At 44.5% G+C, this 19,865-nt stretch overlaps 1 protein-coding gene across 5 annotated transcripts; it reads right to left on the bottom strand.

Annotated features, from left to right (window-relative positions):
• Positions 1-2,499: 2,499 nt before the first annotated feature.
• On the bottom strand, positions 2,500-18,577 carry TP53I13 (tumor protein p53 inducible protein 13). 5 transcript variants are annotated; one of them, XM_075594205.1, is made up of 9 exons: positions 18,524-18,577; positions 16,540-16,614; positions 15,067-15,102; positions 14,166-14,224; positions 9,781-9,859; positions 9,304-9,432; positions 7,175-7,381; positions 5,272-6,259; positions 2,500-3,840 (listed from the first exon to the last, which is right to left on the bottom strand). In XM_075594205.1, exons 1-9 carry the CDS (start codon positions 18,560-18,562, stop codon positions 3,731-3,733), a joined length of 1,722 nt encoding a protein of 573 aa, XP_075450320.1. In that variant the 5' UTR covers positions 18,563-18,577; the 3' UTR covers positions 2,500-3,730. The 5 variants fall into 5 exon arrangements, with proteins under 5 accessions (XP_075450320.1, XP_075450318.1, XP_075450321.1 ...); XM_075594203.1 differs by having other exon boundaries at positions 18,381-18,556; XM_075594206.1 differs by lacking the exon at positions 18,524-18,577 and adding an exon at positions 18,325-18,448.
• Positions 18,578-19,865: the final 1,288 nt, after the last annotated feature.

Raw genomic sequence — 19,865 nt, 5'->3', positions numbered from 1 at the left:
TGAGTGGACGTATTAATAATAATAAGTTTACTATAAAATACAAACTTATTTAAAACTAACTTTTATCTGATTTGATTTTTTTTTTTTTTTTATGGACTTCACATCATTCGTAATCTTTGTTCTTTAGGAAATACATGGCGCCTATGTCCTTTAAGAAGACTAACTCCTACGGAACATTCATCCCTATAATTACAGGAACTCGTTTCATTCCTTGTTCTACTATAACAATACATTTCTTTTTAATGTTATTCTGAAATGGGGTCACTGCAAACCAGACATACCCAACAAATGGAATTTCCAGGTGGTGTAGGGGTGTGTGGTTTTTATTGAAAATGTTCCTGAAAGTAACAACGTATTGTAGTAACTTTGGAGCCAGTGTCCAAAAGGCAAGCCATAGCTTTCCCATTTAACTGTGCCCATATAACTGGACACTCCAATGTCCATTACGTTTGTAGTTGAGCCTTTAACAGACTCCCACTTTCTGGTCCACAACAGTGGGAGAATGTAGCTTAAAGCCAATTAGCTGTTTTTGTTTGGTATAGCAGCTTTATAATATCATGCTAAGCGTCTGAGCCCTCCACATCTTCTGCAGATAACTGATTCTGGGGTACCTCTTTGTGTTGATGTGATTAAGACTAATGTTCAGTCTCTTCCCAGGACCTGGGCTCAAGTATTCTTTGACAATGCATTTTCTACACGTCTTTCTGAATAAATTCAATCTCTTTCCTCATCATAAGTATGGTCTCCCATCTCATTTGCCAATTCAAGCATTGGAGATGCACAGAACTGGTACCAGGGATCGACTGGAAATGAGATTTTTTGCATAGTCACAGTGGCTCTATACTCCTCTTCCACTATGTATAGCACCCTTTATTTCAAAGGATAGTTCTGGGTTGTACGTGATGCGCTCCTTTAAAGTTTGCCTCAGAGAATCATGCTTTTAACCGGCCACAAACTGGTCTTGAGGACGGTCACTGTCTCCCAGTCCAGATGGATCCTTCACCTTCTCTAGCAGTGGCAGAGTAGTATTGCTGAAGGGTTCCCCTCTTTTTGTGCCCTAATAAAGTGTTTTCTTAGAGTGGTTACTGAGGAAGTGTCTCTATACATACTCTCCAGGTGTCTATCTTCCAGCGTCATCCTGCCTTCACCTTGTAACATCACCTCCTTTCTGGCCTCCCCCTTTAACAGGCCGAGTGACACTGGTTCTCACCGAGTCTCTCCACTCCTGCAAAGGGGCAGTCCCATCAAATTGCTGAGCCCCCCCCCCCTAATCCAAAAGGAAAATGCCACAATTAGGACAATCCCCACCTGTTCTCTATCCCAGCCTCCATTGTAGTTGGTCTATGTGACATATGAAATCATGTTACTCAGTATCCTCCCCATGACTTATTAACCAGACAGTAAGACCCTACTCACAGCACCAATTATATAAGGGGTAGGGGATGGTATAACGTGACATAGCAAGTGGCTGCTTCTGTACACCCACTTACATATAAGTTTTACTTTTTAAATCTGTTACACTGTCAATACTAACAAAACAAATGTATTCATTTTCTCCTAATAAGTTAATACGATAAGACACTAACTTATCACTATTAACCTTACTACGTTCTCACTCACTGGCTATACTGTTCATTGGTAACAGTCTTCCCGTTTCCATCCCCTATGCACAGTGCTCTCTGTTTCTATTATACATCCTTATTAGATAGTTTGTTATTTGGCATTTTCCATCCATCTTTTATTTTTATACTGTAAACGGTCTCTCTGCTGCTGTTCTCTCGCTCTGTCTGAGTTTTCCCATCAACTGACAATCTCCACATTCAAATTCCAACAGTCACTTTTCTGCTGCCAACTGCCATAGAACCCCGTGCTGGCGGCTCCTCTGCGGGTTCCATGTGCCGCAGCTCAGCTCTTGCAAAGTCTTACAATGTGCAAGGATTTAAAGGTAAGGGGGCCGGTGTGTAAAGGGGCTCAAACTGACTGGAGGATTGATTGAAACTGAAAAGGCGGACATTTCGTTAGGCACACAAGTAGAATTTTAACAGATTTATAACAGGAGCACCAAACGATTGCCAGCTTAGGCAAGACTAGAATTATACATTGTCGCATGCTTTACATATAGAAGAAAAAATAGGGGGGGAAACACGTATTGCTGCTTTAAAAAGGAGCACACCTGTCCTTTTCCAAGACGGCCATCAGGTAGCTTCCTAGTAACCGGCAAATCAATAAAGGAACAGAGTTCAGGGGGGAAGTAGCTGCTAAACCTCCACATATGCTATATGACCCTGCACCATGCAAAACCTAAGTATTATATTTAAAATGTCTGTAAGCTGCAGACTATTCTTTTCAATGAGACGTTAACTTCAGGCAGCAAATGCATGGGAAGTAGTAACTTTGTTTTTCCTTCCCTATTCTCAAGTGGATCTCTGGCTTGTTACTGAAAACACGTGGGGTTTTTTTTTCCCAGATCTCTCCCAGCATTATAATTACGACACGTCCTTTGTCAAATACTAATATTTTATTTACTGAAAATACTTAAAATATAATACACGAGCTGTAAGAAATAACCTTTGCTTTCTCTAGGAAAGTCCAAATAAATAGGTTTGTGTGAAAATAAAAAATACAGCAAAGTACAAAATACCTGCACATACAAAAATAAAATATATCTTTACAAATCCATCACCAGCAGCATTTTGACAAGTTCTGCCTGAAAAAACTGCTACGCCGACTAAAGGGTTAATTGTTGCAACATTTCCTTTGGGTGACAAGACGGCTGCTTTGCAATGAATTACAAAACCCTGGCAGCAACGGGTGTAGAACGGCGATGGGGGTGTGATTCTCCTGCGCTGAACAGAATTTAAGGATTAGCTTTTTTTCTTCCATTAGGTTGCAGACCGCCATCAAGAAAGAAGTTGGGTAGGAAGGTCCTCCCAAGGCAATCCCTCCGAAAGAATATAGGCATAAGATGCCCTACGGTTATTTTGCCACTAGATGGCAGCATTTCTCATTACTAGAGACGTGGGTAATTGCAGTTGGTTTTGAAATGGCAACATTTCAGTAAAATTGTCAAAAAGTTGCCAGGTTTTACATCGTGTTACCATGCATATTTTTGGGCACCTGAACATTTTTTGGTGAAATTTGCCATTTGTTCATGCACCAAATTCACGAACTCGTTAAAACGTTTCACTACCATGCTGCCCTATAGCAGGCACTACAATCTGGCCTACGTTCCCCAGTTTCGTTCAGACCTTGAGATGTGATGAAACCAGGAGGCATAGAGTTCCACAATATTGTGCTGTCAACTTCCCGCCCGCATTCTTTTATGGTGAAGTTGGAGTTTTAAAATGCTCAGTTTCTATTTTTACAGCATAGATAGAACCATAAACGTTTCCAAACTAATTAAATGTTGGATCACTAAAATGGGTGGAATCCATACTAATAACAAAGTGAAGCTTGATAATGGAATTTGGGAAGGAAACTTAGTGATGGAATATTACGTTGAGGTAGCCAAAGCTGCCATTGTATTACTAGGCAATGCAACAAGATTGTACTCTCCTGTATTCACGAACAGTACAACTGTTTTTGTGACACTTCAGCTTTGACCTGCAGTCTGGGCCTTGCAGGTAAACCATGTTTGTTTTTTACTGGATGCCACCAGATCAGAGTATCCGTCACATCATAAAGTGGGCCCAGCAACACTGGACCACTTCTTCCTCCAGCATCCTCCATATTAATCAGAGCTGTCACTTAAACTCCCGTACAGCACCACAGGGGTTTTCCTGCGTCCGATCCACTTCTTCCTCCTACTGTGACCTTGCATCAGCCTCCTCTTGATAACAGCTGAGAGAGAAGCAGGGAGGGAACGTCAATAAACTGGTGTAAAGAAGCAATGTAACACGGTTTCTAACAAAACCCAATTATTTTTCAAATCGAGCCGCTTTATAACCCTGCACTAATCACTACAGCTGTTGAACAACTGCAGCTTACTTGCCACAAGTCCCTTACGATAATTGATGGTCCCCCGGGGTCCTTAGTTTCTGTGATGTGCTGGTTTTGAGACAAAACTCTATAAATATGGCCAGAAGGGTCACCAATAGAAAGCCGTGATGTTATTACCCCTGATGATGTTATAACTTTTCTATTGGCTGCAGGAGCAAGCCCTGAGCCTGTGCCCATATTGAGTCTTCCAGTTTGGACAGGCGAGCTCTGGGCTCCCCGGGTCCCTCAACATAGCAGCTTAAAAAAAAAAATGTATATACACGTACGTACAAAAATGAATGGAATTGGCTTCAGTAGCAAGGTTTGGGTCCCATGTAATTTTCTCTCATCTGGTACTTGTTTTTTCCCTTTTATATCTCGTGGCTAATGATTTACCATTGTTTACACACACACGAGAAAAAAAACGGTTTAATATACAAGTACAAGTTTACCTAATTTCTGTTGATTGGACTGTTTGTAAACATAATAAAATCCTTCCAAAAGCACATGGCTACTAGAGACATAAAATAATCAATTAAAAAAAATAAAAACTGGTCTGCCCCGAGAAAAGTTAATCTCCCCTTTAACTCACTAAACATGCCCCAGTGATTACCTCAGTCAGGCTCTAAGTGGGATTACCGCTTTAAATGATAAAGTTACTATGATTTTTTTTTGCCGGAGTGGTTACGTGATTAATTACTTCTAGTAAAACACATTGTTAAAAATGCTCATATTTATAATACAGCACATAAATCTTGCCATGGGTGGGTCCCTCAAATCCAAAGCTGCCTTCATATGATGTGAAACCTCACAACTGTACACACTGGAAGAGGAATGAGGAGGGTACGGGGGGGAGGGTGTATGATAGCCCTTAAATTCAGGGGCATAAATCATATTTTAGGAAAGAATAAATGCAAGAATAAGGAGACAATGCTATGAAATTGGGGAGTTGAAGCCACGGGGGAAACAAAAAGTAAGTCTCTTCATTGAATTACCACCACTTCCCCTTTAAAACTTCCTCATCATAGAGATATCTAGATATATCTATCTATATCTATATATAGTGGTACTATAAATAGGCAAAACCAACCAAACATTTTGCCTGTAAGCCTCTAGAGAAAGGAAAACCAGCAAACTATACTGGCCAAATGGTGCATCTCTGCTGTCAGGCTTCTCCAGTACAGGAACACAAATACTATCACCTCAATACAGCTTTACAGAACTTGAGGCACATACTAGAAGCATTGCTCCAGTAATGCTCTCTCCCCCCCCCCCCCCCCTTCAGATACTCACAAGCCACACTCTCCGTCTCCTCAGAGTTACTTCCCGAGGCCCAGTACAGGCTCCGACTTTTGCGGAACTTCTTGTAGATTTGTGTGTACAGCACGCACACGGTCAACAAAACAAAGAGAAAGGTTAGAGATGCAGCTGCCCAGGTTGCCTCCTCTGTACGTGGGGTGGAAACATACATGTCAGGGGTCTTCCGATGCCCAACATCAGATCCCTTCTGTGCCATGGCTGGAGGGTGTGGTGTTGACTCTTGCGGGCAATTGCACTTTGATTTCTCTCCTACAGGGGTCACAGAGGGCTTCGGAGATGTATTGGGCATCGTCTTCCGGAGATGATCATCCATCTTCTCTTCTCCCTGTTCAGCGTCTGCAGCCCCTACCCCATCTACAGAACTGTTGCGGTCAGCCTCCCTATTCTGGTGAGGGCTGGTAGAGTAGGATTCTTTGGCCCCTGCAGGGGGTGACTGCTCTTCCTTGTGGTCTTCTGCTTCCCCATTTGTGTTCCAGCTCTTTTCTACAGAGGAAGGCACCAAGGTCTTTTCAGATGAGCCCTGCGAAATTGTTCTCAAGGTAGGTATATCCTGCAGTGCTGGCAGGTCAGGCTCATGGCGCTCAGTATTCCTATCGGATTCATTCTTACTGACCCTCCCACCTGGGTTTCCAAAAGCAGCTTCTTGATGGGACGTCCGAGGAGGAGCTAAAGTCACAGGTCCTGGGGATCCAAACACTAGAAAAGGAGAAGCTGTTACACCAGTCACTAACATAGTTTGTGGGACGCCAGGCTTAATTTTGCCAACATTCACTGTGGTCCGTTCATTTGGTGCAATGGCCTCAGTGCTGTTAGGTGCATCTACAAAATGTCTTGCAGGGTTAGTCAGAAGAGGGGTGATCTTTGATTTCAGGCCAGCAGCAGGCAGTGAGACAGCTCTCCTCATCTTTTTCCTCCGCTTCCATAGCTGCATTTCAGGGTGTGGAAAATGATCTAGCATCACCTGGTGGTATTATAAAGAAGTGAATGAATACATATATACATAAAAAAGACCATTGCCATAAGACCCATGTACTACCCGTCAGGACAATAGGCACTGGAGATGGAACACCCCGATATAGGCACTGGGCAGTGACTGAGCTCATGTGTAAAGCACACTATAAAGACTTCTGATGAGCCCCTTACACACATTACATGTAAGGACCCTAATGCGGACCCTCAAAATGTTTAAAGGAAAACAAAAATGCAGAACGTTATACAACATTTGGACTTTTACTCCTATTTCTCATGAGAAATGGTCAATGCAAAGAATGTATTACAGAAATATTGATAAAACACTAAAAACACACCAAAAAAAAGAAGAAATCACACAATTCAGACCAGATTGTATTTCAATTTACTTTTTTATATTTGAGTGTGCAGTGTCTTCTATTTTTCACGTAAGTGTTAATTTAAAACACTTTAATACGTTGAACAGTGATAGTTTGAACTCATCTGTTTGGACTGCAGAATGTCTCGATGTTTTGATTTTTCTAAAAACAACCTGGACCTGAACTGGCATACCACAGACATATTAGTTCAAGTGGTATTTAAATTAATTTTGGCTGAGGTAGATGGTGAAAGAGACAGTGGGGGGGTAATATTGGAAGGGTTTTAGGCAGGGGTGGCCAACTCCAGTCCTAAAGGGCCACCAACCGGCCAGGTTTTAAGGAGATCCCTGCTTCAGCAAAGGTGGCTCAATCAACAACTGAGCCACCTGTGCTGAAGCAGGGATATCCCTAATACCTAGTCTGTTTGGTGGACCTTGAGGACTGGAGTTGGCCGTCCCTGGTTTAAGAGACTCCAACGAGAGAAGCAGAAGTGACGAAAGCAGAGGGAAGAGTTTAGAGTAGTGGTAGAGAAGAGGTTTGGTTCTCACCTGGAGGTAACTCTTGGGACACACATCCTTGTCACGTTTATCAGACACCACAGAGGATGGCCGGATGAGCAAGTGCTGGTAGGACCCGCCACTCTCCGTTTCATGCTCAAAAACCCGGTACATGCTGACCCTTAACCAATCGCTCGTCTCGCTCGGATCTATCCAGGACATCTCCAGCGTTGCGCACCATGCAGCCAGGGCCAGCGGCTGGGAGAAGAGGGCGTCAGGGTAGACAAGTGAGGAGCAGCACAAGATGCCACATAGAAAGCTGCCTTTCAGAAGGCCAGCTTAGGACATGTTAGGGGAGGAGAATGAGGGACAACACAACACTATGGAGGCCAATTAATAAAGTGGAACTTTAAAGATAGGAAATGCACACGCACATCATGAAATGTATATGTTGTAACACTAGTTCCTCAGTGCTATCAAGTCTCGCCCCTTAGAAGGTTGTCAAACTTGGAGTGGCTCAGTGACTAAAGGCACTGACTCTGCAAACGTACTGAAGCAGGAGAGCCTATTTCAGATACCGGTGTTGGCGCTTTGTGACCTGGCCAAGTCACTATCTCCCTGTGCCTCGGGTACCAAACACAAATCGGGTGGGGCTGTGCCTATACAATTTTGTTTAGCCCGTGCTAAATTGTAATTGCAAAAAACTTTCAGTTCCGTTGGGAGAAAAGCATGTGGAAAAGAAATAAAATAAAAATCATTTTAGAAAAAGTCAGTCAATTATTCCAGACGTGAGCCAGAATGTCAAAAATGTTATTTGTGCTTTTCCAAACCACCCAACTCTCATTCATCTGGGTTCTTGCATATTGATGGTTATGTCCACCGAGTATGATGGTGATATATGGAGCAATTCACATACTGGTCAACAATGGGACGGGACACTGAGAAACAAACATCAATAGTCAGCCGACTGCAAGGACTTTGTACGAGTAAGCTACAGTATAGGTTACATTTGCAAACTTTCCCATGGGGTTATACAAATGCTCCTCACTGCTAGAGGGACAAGCTCTATAGTCATGGTGTTCATGAATCGCTCTGCCATCTGATCAAAATTAAATACGCAGGAGCAGATCCATAGGGACTACAAGTATAGTCATGTGAAGGAATAACAAGCCTGCTTTCCTATAGACTAATAGCTTACAGTAGGTTAAATGTTGTCAAACAAATGTGCAGATATAGCAGATGTTTATACCCATGTTAAAGCGGAATAATGCATGATAAAGCGTGTTGTTTCAATGGTGCTTGAAGTAAAACTTGCAGAAATAACACAGTAGTGCAAACAGGAGTAATAATGTCCGCTACATCTGTGGGTTATAAAATAAATAATTCTGTAGCTGCTAACAAACGTGATATAAACTCATCCAAATACCAACTTGCACTGTTACTTTTTCATACTCTGACTGAAAATGCACCATAAATACTAATGTTTTATTCCCAAATATTGAAAAGATTGTATGCATTACTGGTAAACACGCACAAGACCATTTTCCCACCACATAGCATGCTCAACACTGAGAAAATGCCAAGATGAGCCAATATCTCCCTCTACAGAAGGATAATGCATATCTTTAAGAGTATTCAGGTGTCAAACACCTTATTTTAAGGGCAGTTTTTGAGTTCGCCCTAAACTACAAATACGTTATTTTTTAAAGCCAAGGAGTGGGAGTTACTAATCAAGACAGGATCAAACTGTCCTAAAAATCTGGAGATTTCTTTACGATTGTACAGATATGTGTTTGTGAGTAATTTAGCGCTAGTAATTTATTTAAAGGAGTAAAATCTGTCTGTAGGACAAAATATTAAATATATCCAATGATTAAACCTATGATGCCTACCATTTATTTTTTTTGTAGTAGCTGTGCTCAATATTGATCTGTATGTTCATTATATTTGTGATTGGCCCACGTGGTCAGTTATATCATATGTAAATGTACTTATTATACTTTCTGAGAAGCTGTAAAAAATGAATGAGAAAAAAATAAAGGAGAATGTTAACCAGTATGTGTTTCCATTCCCCTCCGGAAACCTGGTCTACACTTGAGGTGGTTTTAACCTTTCCTTAGCTATTAGGAAAGAGATAATTGTGCATCCCTGAACGTGAGAACGAGCAGAGGGGAACGTACCCGCTCCCTGGAGAGGCTCGGGAGAGGGGTAATGATGTGTTTGTACATGCAGGAGCGAGCCACCAGGGACAGCGCTTCCTTCAGCTGCGGATGAACGCAGGGATGGTACAGGAAGGCGACGCCTCCGTGCTGCAAGAGAGAGAGAGAGAAAGTGTATCCCACAGTGTGCAAACTAATAACAGCTCGCAGTCACCCTGTCATCTGACTGCTGCGCCCTTTGTTGGCAAATGGATTTAGGTGGTTTACGTAGAGGGAGGTGGGTGTAAACATATCATGGGAAGCAGTTCAGACAAACTGTGCATGAACAAATAAATGTACATTGTTTTTAGCTGTTCAGAAAAAAGATAATTACATATAAAAATATAGACATAGCACCCACCAAAAATACAAGGCCAATTAAAAAAAATTAATCCAGTTTATCCTATTAACCCATGGGACACTCAAATCCTCACCCATTATTCTCTCTACGTGACTTACCTTAAGGTTGTGCACCCAGCGTTGGGGCGGGCAGTACACGTACTCGCCATACTCAGCCCATTTTGGTCGGTGCACCCCACTTCATGCAAAGGAAAAAAGGTAGAATTAATTTAGGGATGAATGCTTTTGAAAGTGGTCATCATAGAATACTTAGGGGTATGGATCACCAGTATTATTTCTGTTAAGTTTACTTTGTAAATAATAATAATAATAATGCTCATACAGGCAAGTACATTAGAATTGCCAATAAACCAGTGTCAGCACTGAAAGCCTCCAAGCAAAAGCACGGAAGAGCCATTTCTGGGGTCCCCGCTATTTACAGCATTACAAGTATAGAGACAATAATGGAGGTTGTTTTCTTGCCCATCTTTCTAATGGCCACTGATGGACTTGCACCCCATAAATGTGAAAAGAAAAAAATAAAGCTGCACACAAATGATAACGCGAAAGAAATTGCATGAGCACATCACGCGCTTCATACAAATACAATTATGGGAACGCGGGACTAAAAATATGTCTAATCCTTTTTTAAACCAATTAATATGGCTTGCAGTCACAACAAAGGGTGGTGATCTTTACCGCAGGTCGCTCTATCCAGTGGTAGATGGTATTAAGGAGCACCACTACTTTGTCTTTAAACCAGGAGTACCACCAATGAATCCTACTTAAAAATTATGTTTTATAGGGGGGGGGGGGGGAAGAAGTTTCTCCATTTCTGTTTTAGAGAACAAATCTTTCTAAAGTAAAATTCAAAGGCAGAGATTTGCTAAGCTCCAATACAAGGTATTGCAGTACGAACCCACAAAATCTGCTTCAACCAAATTAGTTAAGAGCCCAGTTTCATGAAGATCTTGCCAACCAAAGCTTGCATCAGCTGAGCCCTGGATGGCCAAACTATAATATTTCATGAAGGTACTGAAGGAGGACCACACCACTGCATTGCACAACTCCATGGGTGATGCTTGCGCCTTGAACAGCCATGACAGCTCTGTACCTTGTCAAATATTACTTCACTTTTTCTGGCCTTTACTGCCCCTTATGCTCATAGGCTCGCTTGATACAGGATGTAATCCAGCAAGCAATTGTGGACTTGGATGCTGCTTGCCCTATTCCAAGCTAATCCAGGAGGAACCTTGTCTAAACTCTATAGGCACCTAACGACATCCAAGTTATGCAGACTGCTCCAGATTCCTCAGCTTTGGGCAAAATTATGAGATCATGATCTCCTGATTTAAGTGGCAAAAATGACACCACCCTAGGCAGGAAATGACAGTCCTCGGACCACTTTGTCCTGGTGTGTGTGTATGTGTATATATATTTATTTGTTTTTTGCACGACCATGCTTACAGCTAGCTTTCCGATTATTCTTGCAGATGTAACTGCAATAAGGAACACAGTTTCACACGTTATCAACTGTAACAGAATTTGTTGTAGTCTTTCAAATGGATGTTCCATCGGTACGTCCAGGCCAAAAAACATGTCCTAAATTCGGAACTTTACCTCTGATTTGAGGTCCTGATCTTTTCACTGCTTGCAGAAATCTGATGACCGTTTCCTATTTGCGCTCCCCAAACTGAACTGCTGGCATCAGTTGGTGGTCTCATTAAGAGCGCCCATTTTAATGACTCAATTGAATTTCCCACCATCTCATCTCTTATTCTGGAGTACAAGCAAATGTTTGCAGCAGTCTCATGTGGAAGGTCATAACATTTAGTGTTGGTGCAAGTTTTTCCTGTAACTTCATACAATCCATTGGTATGCGTTCCTGATCTTCCAAATTCCTTTGGATATTTTGCAAATGGCGTCCTGAGGAAGTAACATTTCCCCTTCCCTTTTCTGAAAGAGGACTCCCAGAAATCAATGATTGTGTGTGAAGTAAATTGCCTTTTCCTTTCTTTTCTAATCTACCCATGTATTTCAAATTACTATGTCCGCCTGATGCAATAGTTAATTTGGCCTCTGTGTTTTCTTAACTCAGTCCCCAGGACTTTGGTGAAGGTTCTTGGTGACGTTGCCAATCCAAAAAGTAGAGCTGTGTAACCCAAATGGCGTATGCCTACTGCAAATCTGAGAAAAACGTGTGATGCCCCATGGTCACCGGTATATACAGGGGTGCGTCTTAGGTCCATTGATATTAGCTAGTCTTCTGGTCTTCCTTCCTGTAACATTGAGTTTAGCGACTCCATCTTACATTACATAGCAACACCTGCTTACATTCCAAGTCCAAGTCTTTATTCCAAGTTCTTTACCAAAACTATTCTGGAATAGATTCCGCTTCTGTGAAGGAGAAACCCCTTTTTATTATCTTGCTTGCTAGCAGGTCTTTCTGAATGCAATTCAGCGCCCGAGCCGCTTCCTTTGCTTTGGGAAATGTTGAAATGGCAAAACGTGTCCTTTCTAAGTAGGACTTTTGAATTCCAGTAGATAACCAAAATAAATCATCTGGATGACCCACTTGTCCCTTACCAACTAAACCCATACCGACCACAATGTAGAGAGTCTTCCTCCTACCATGGGCTGCAGGACTTCCCTTAGTGCATTTTTTCCCTCTGCTGGGTGTACCTCTTCAGTCGTGAAAAAGGCCCCATGGTTATTATTTATTTGTTAAGGGCCAACATATTCCGCAGCGTGGTGTAGTGGGGGTACAATGACAAATTGCTTAAACAGAATCAAATTTCTTTCAAAAAAGGAAGTCCCCTTCAAAACAGAATACCGCAAAGACGATATGGGGAGGTAGAATTAGCTAACTTGGGTCTCAGACAGGACAGTCTGCAGCCACATGATCTATAGACCTGCCTGGCAATTGCGTCAGCTTGTGCTTCTGCAATGTAATCAAATCGCCAATTTATTTATGCAAAAGCACTTCAAATTGGCACTCTGATTCCCTTCTCCACTGCCTCTTCTATATTCGGTTCAAACAGATGAACCTGGATACTGAAGCTGTTGCTACACCATGTTTACATGCTGTGCCGGCGGCCAAAAAATAAAGAATTAAAACCACATGGTTTTCTGTTGCATCCTTAAAAGAGACTGTCGTCAACAGGTAACATGGGTTCTCGCAATCCCTGTATTCACCTGGGGTCGGACATCCCCTATTCCTGGGCGACTGCGACATCATGCGCACTCTTCGACTTTCTAGAGGGAGCCTGCACATGGAACTGCTAAACACCCATGTGGGACACAGCTCCAACATGGAAGAACCAGAGACCGAATTGCCAAATTTCACCCTTCTTCCCGCTGCATCCAGGACACACTCATGGGAATGCCCTGGTCAATTCAAATCTCATGAAGAGCAGAATTTTCTTTAAATGCACAATAGTGGTTTAAAAATAAAAAAATAAACACCCACTGCCAAGAAACGCATAGGGGCAGGTCTGGGGCCACCAGTCGGTTATTAATATCCAAGCTATAATAAAGGTTTTTTTCCCCCCCTCCTTGGATCTGGTCCGGTTTGGAAGGCTGCGGTTGCTCAGTATTATGTGCTCTACTACCAGTGTTTGTGCAGAATGAATTAAGAGTAAAAAAAAGGATTGTGCATTAAAGAAAAGGTCTGCACTTGGTGAGATTATTTTGTTTATCCACTTATATGTGAGAGCTGGGGACCTGCATACTTTTTTTTGGAGGGTGTCTGACCCAGTGCACCGAAATATACTATTTACTTCATATACCTTTTTCACACAAACACGGTTATTTTTGTTTGGTCCTCTGTGTGCAGCTTCTCATTATCATCCAGTGATCAGCTAAATGGGACTAAAATCCTTTCCAGCAACGGGAAGCAACTTCACAGCATACCGAATATTGAGAACACAATCCCAATAAAACACAGGCGTAAAAGGATTTGAAAAAAATAAATAAATTTAAAAAAAGGCTTATAAATAGGAGTAGGATCTTAAATGTGGTAAAATAAGGAAAAGCTGTTTAAATACCACAATGGATGTGTTTCCATTTGCTTTAGGTTTTTTTTAACCTTATCTGGCAAGTATTGTCATTTCACTTGATGAATTTGGGCATTATTAAGTAGAAAAAAAAGTAAGGATTAATAATTTATCTGCATATGCTGTACCACATCTTACAAATAGTTGTCACAACAATCTGCATTTGATTAATATGGCAACATAGTTTTAAGTTATTATTATCATCATCATCATCATCAGTCGCCTATATTTAATCTAGTACTAGTTCATTTGGTCCTATGAGCGCCTACCCTGAACTAGACCAGCTTACACACAAATCAAATCTTCCTGTATAGAAGGAGTTCAAGTGCTAATTTCGAAAAAAAAATGTAGTTATATTTCACTGCACCATTTGCCCTTAGGTTTGTAGTACATCAACAATCCTCTTATCAGTGTGATAGAGACATGGCGAGAGGTTACTAGGCTACCCACCTGTTTGGAATACGGGCTGTATACTCTATCTTCGAGTCCATACAGGCGTGGTAGGAATTCTGCAAGATAACAACCTGCATTTAATTCCCCATAATCCAAAGTACAAACACACACACACACACACACACACACACAATATTGTTTCAGATGGAGAGTCAGAATCCTATGCATTGGGTTTCTTTGTTTGATTTTTTTTTGTCAATGAAGCATACCCATTAAAATACACAGTAAGTGTAGAAATGACCATGAGAAGACCGGAGCCCTTTATGATTTAAGTGGTATTTTGGGATGGACATGCAGAAAGAGTAGAGTAAACTTATTAGAGCATTTGGAATGTTGTTGCAGAACAGTGAGGATTTCAATGTTTGGTTAAATTGTCATAGAATACATACATATAAAAAATAAATAAAGTGTAAAATGTTGCAGGCCTTAATTACAGCACACAATGATTCCAGCAAAATAAAAAATACAGCCAGTCCTTGGTTATCCAACAGAATCCGTTCTGGAAGTAGTGTTGGATAGTGAAACCGCTGTAAAGTGAGTCCCATGTTAATCAGTGGCGGTGAGCGTTGGATAACGCATTCCGGCGTTGAAAAACGGCCCTTAGTGTTGCATTGTAAAGCGTTGGATATGCCATTCGTTGTAAAGTGAAACGTTGGATAGCGAGGACTACGTGTACACAGTAAAAACAAACCAACAATGACAGAATGGTATGTAATATACCACACCTAATCAAGGTGCAGTTCAAACAAAAGAGGGGAGAGAAAACAATATTTTCCAAATACTTCAGAAGGATGGGCATGTTTGGCATACCAATGCTGCAGTACTGCATCACCCCTGCATTAAACCAACCAAATGTTACATTATACTCAGCTCACAGTGCTGTGCGCCAGCCTCTTACCTCCTGTTTATATCTTGTGGCCAAGCTTGGAAAGACCTGTCAGGGGAGAAGATATGACGCATTAATTACCTGCCCTAGTGCAAGGCCAAAATCTCTGCAGTTGAACAGGTTGCAGACCCTGCTGCTGCATTAGCAAATGGATGGACCAACATGAACAGTGCAGTGATCCTGATGTAATGAACTTGGCATTAGAAATTAAAGTAGACCGCCTTAGCACGGGCAATAAAAAGAAAAGGCAATGTCCAATACAATTATGACAATCATCTGAACCCATTCCACAAGCAAACAATGTTGTGAAAAGCTACAGATGAGGCATATGCAGACATCAGGGGTCAAAAATGATGATACTGCCAGGAATGATGGAGTACCAATACACTACTTTTTAAATGACAAAGTACCACTATGGGGGCAGCCGTCACACGTGCCATTAATAGAGAAAGCATACTATTTTGTTTTATTTACACCTCAGTATTGTGTGACCATAAATTGCAGTTATTGTTTATATATATTTTTAGACCATGTTGTGATATATACATAAACAACTAAGCATGTAACAGCTGAAGAGATCGAAACCAGAAAAAATAAAATTGTAAATGGGTGCTAGAAAACAAATTCACGACGGCCAAGATGAGCGAAATGTACAATTTTAGAGTGCGTCCAGCACATGACAAAAGTTGTGCAAACATCAAAATCTATTCACTCATAATAGTATATAGTGTATATATATATATATATATACAGTGGTTGACAAATCACCAAAAAAATCTACTCGCCACACAAAAAAATCTACTCGCCACCTAGTACCAAACGTGTGCTGCTTGGGCCAACATTTACTCGCCCGGGGGTTAAATCCACTCGCCCGGGGCGAGCAAATGTATAGGTTTGTCGAACACTATATATATATTTTTTTTTTAAACACACTTCATCATGCACCTTTATCAGCGATATATACATAAAATGGAAGTGCAGAAACCTTTTGGAAAGGTTCATTCATATTTTTGACACAAGAGTATATGTGAAGTTTAAAGTGCTTTTATAATTTCATCCCCCAGTACTTCAGAAGTCACACTTTTGCTAATGGAGCCTGAAAAAGAGACGGAGAAAGAGGGAAAGGAGGAAGGGAAGTCCTTATTTAATATCCTGTAGAACCCATCTTCCTCAAACTAGAGAAAAGTTCAGCACAAGTCAAATGAATGGGACTGAAATATTGTGCAGTACTGGGGAAGCTACTTATTAAATGGGGGCCAGAATAAGGAAGGAGGAGCAGAGGAATGTATAATGTGAATGTATACAATGCCAGAGTAAAGCTGCACCTTACACAATGGCAATGCATGGAAATAACGTTCAAACAGTGGGGATATGAGCATTAACTACATGACACCGTAAGGCAGAGGGAGGCCCCTGTCCCAAAGAGCTTACAATCCAAGCAAAACACATGAGGGAAAAACCTCTAGGTTGTGCGGATCCTCTTACCTGGCTCGGAAGGGGCCAGTGGTCCCCAGGGCACAGATAGGCTCTCTCATCTGGGAGATCCAACTCAATGTTGAACTGAAATGGAAAGACTAGGTCAGTGCTAGCACTGCTCAGGCAGTGGGACTCGCATACAGGGGCAGCTTATTGATGGTTATACGTGTAATAGTTTAGGCCTCAGCCAGGGTGGCGCTGAGCGGGCGTGCTCACGCTGGCCACGATGAAACACATTGCGGCAATGTGTGGCCAGCGTGAGTAAGCGCGGCGCTTAGTTGCTTGCCAAGCAAGCAAATTTGAATTTGCCGCTTGCGCCGCCGCGCATGACCACCTGCACGCTCAGCTCCACCCTGGCCGCAGCCAAAGGCCCGGGCCATGGTGCCTTCGCCCGTGCGGAGGCTGGTCAGTGAGCGGGCGCTTACCTGGCCATGGTGGACGGGCCGTGGGGGGCATACCGAGGGGCGTCATGGAGCTGGTTCGCCCTCATTGGCTGAACCACTCACGTGACCGGCCTGTAGCTCCAAGATATCAGTATGAACTGATTTCTTGCGCAACGCGCGCCCCTGACGCACTCCACATGGACGCGAACACTGCCTAAGGCTGCGGTCCCAGTCACTGCCACGCGCTGTGCGTGTAAGCAGCGCCCCTCAATGGGGGAGGGCCCAGTACGCACCTTCCCGCTGAAAGAGCAGCCGCGCCCTGCTGCAGGTTTTTTTTCAACTCAATGAAATTGAGTTTAAACCCTGCGACGGAGGCGTGGCCACGCCCGCACCGGCGGTTCACCCAATGAGGGCGAACTAGCCGCGTGACGTAATGGCCACGCCCCCGCATATCCCTGACCACGCCCCCTCCCGTCGCAAGCTCCCTCTCTCCCTGTCAGACCGCAGATCGCGGTTAGCGCTGTGCACGCGCCGCCCCCCCCCCCCCCCCCCGCCGGGGGCGTGTCACAGACATTACTGGGACCGCAGCCAGTGCATTCTGTAGCACGCGCACGTGCTCAGCGCTTCCCCGCAGATCGCGGTCCTGGGAGAGGGAGAGATTGCGATGGGAGGGGGCGTGGCTGGGGTTTTGCGGGGGCATGGCCATGACCTCACGCGGCTGGTTCGCCCTCATTTGTTAAACCACCAGCGGGGGTGTGGCCACGCCTCGTCGCAAGTTCAACATACAAAAAAAACTGTATGTGTGAAAACCAGCAGTACAGTGCGGCTGCTAAATACGCGCCGAAGCATGTACTGGGCCCGGATAGATTGGGGGGACGAGGCGTGCGCTGTAGAACGCACTGGGACCGCAGCCTTAGGGCGAGTCCCCAGTCAGCACTGTGGCACGCGCGCCCGGCGGGGGGGGGGCGGCGCATGCACAGAGCTGCACCGCGATCTGGGGGAGAGGAGCGTTTGCGACGGGAGGGGGCGTGGCGGTGGGTTTGCAGGGGCGTGGCCATGACCTCACGCGGCTGGTTCGCCCTCATTAGCTGAACCGCCGGCGGCAGGGGAGTGGTCACGCCTCCGTCGCAAACGATGAGTTTAAATTTCTCTGCCTGCCTGAAAACCTGTCGCACACCGCTGAGGAAAGGTGTGCGACAGGGTACTAACTGGGACCAGCCTAACTGGGACCAGCCTGACTGGGGGGGCGGAGCTTGAACGCACAGCGCACGCCCGTAGAAGGGACTGGGCCCGCCCCCTAACCAGTCTGTTCGCTCAGCGTGGGGACGGTCTGCAGTACCATGTCCCCAGCCTTATGGGTAGCTAACACATTCAGGGCTTAAACGCATTGCTTTGCTATTAGGGTACACACATGAGGAGCGCAGTGTGTGCAGGGAGAGGGACCCATCGCAGGCACCGTCTCCTCACCCGGCCGTTGTCACACGTGGCTCCGTCGCTCCCCGCGCACGCCGCACACAGGAGCAGCACGGTCCCCGCGCGCACCGAGCACAGGAGCAGCACGGTCCGCGCGCACAGCGGCCGCATCCCGGCTGCAAGAGCCAGCTTCCCACCTCCCCGTTCCAAAACCGTCGTCGCTTCAGTGACGTCATCGAGCGGAGATGCCCGGCCCGCCTCTACCAATCAGCGAGTGCGCAGCACACGAAAGGAACGCTGATTGGTCCTTGTGAGGCCCGTCCACCGCGCCTAGAACGCGTCGCAAAAGTTAGTATAGTGCAACCAGTGCTTAGAGGCAGCTGCACGTGTCATCATCACAACACGAGTCTGTATCCCGGCTACTCAGCGCAGGGCTGGGGGAGTCTCTACACATGTCAGAAGTTGGCAGGGGATAGACGGACACACATTTTATGTCATGCTGATGTCAAAATGCACATGCAGTAATATGGGCTGTCCTATATAGCTAAGAACAGCATTTTGTTCCATATTTAACCATATTTGCTTTCTTGAATGTACCCATAGTTAAATCAAAGGCTGTGATGCTTTTGTTTTTGTGTGATATAAAGCAAAAGCCTATGTCTGGGCCCTCTGAATGGGGTACTTAAGCTACTTTTGTTTTTCAAAATAATAATTAATTTTTTTTAGGGGCCTCTGAATGGGGAAGTGTTTGTTAGTGAAGTCATTCCTTAGACTGCGCTTATAGTGACAGTGACGCGATGTGCATGCCCCCCCTCATGGCTGCCCAGATTCCCCCCCCCCCCTCATGGCTGCCCAGATCTCCCCCCCCCATGCTGCCCAAATCCCCCCCCCTTGCTGCCCATAATCCCCCCCACGGCTGCACTGAACCTCCCCACACCGGCGCCACCCCCTCCACAGCTGTAGCAGATTTACCCCCCCACCGCCACAGTGCCCCTGCGCCTTACATACACGCGTCTTCCCCACCCCCCGTATGCACCCGCCCCTGCGTTTCACGCACCCGCCCCTTATGCGCACTACACGCACCTGCGCCTCATGCACCCGCCCCTGTGCCTTATGCACCTGCACCAGCCCTGGATTCACCGACAGCAGCCCCACGGCCACTGGCTTGGGGTGTCTCCCGGGTGAACCCCCCCACCCCGCGGTACCAGGGGCACAGGAAAGCGTCACCGATCCGGGGAGCAGCAGCAAGAGTCGTGTGACTAGCAAAAGATCCAGGACCAGTCATCCAGGTGTCCAAGCCGCAGGATCAGGTGAGCATGATAATGCAGTGATTGAAAGTGATGATGATGATGTTAGTGATGTGGGGCCGGTTATGACAGAGTCAGACGGTGAGTCCCAAGGGTCAGACAGCGACGATAGTGAGAGCACAAGGGCAAGCACTGATTCAGACGCAAGCAGCGACGAGTTCCCCGGGAGAAAGCGCATAAGGAAGCAGGTAGACCGGGAGAAGGCAAGATTCCTGGAAGAGGGGCTTTCACA

The sequence above is a fragment of the Ascaphus truei genome, chromosome 3 (assembly GCF_040206685.1).
Source record: "Ascaphus truei isolate aAscTru1 chromosome 3, aAscTru1.hap1, whole genome shotgun sequence".
In the NCBI taxonomy this organism is placed as follows: domain Eukaryota; kingdom Metazoa; phylum Chordata; class Amphibia; order Anura; family Ascaphidae; genus Ascaphus; species Ascaphus truei.
The sequence above is the reverse complement of the archived record's forward strand: the minus strand, read 5'-3'. Positions and strand labels throughout refer to the sequence as shown.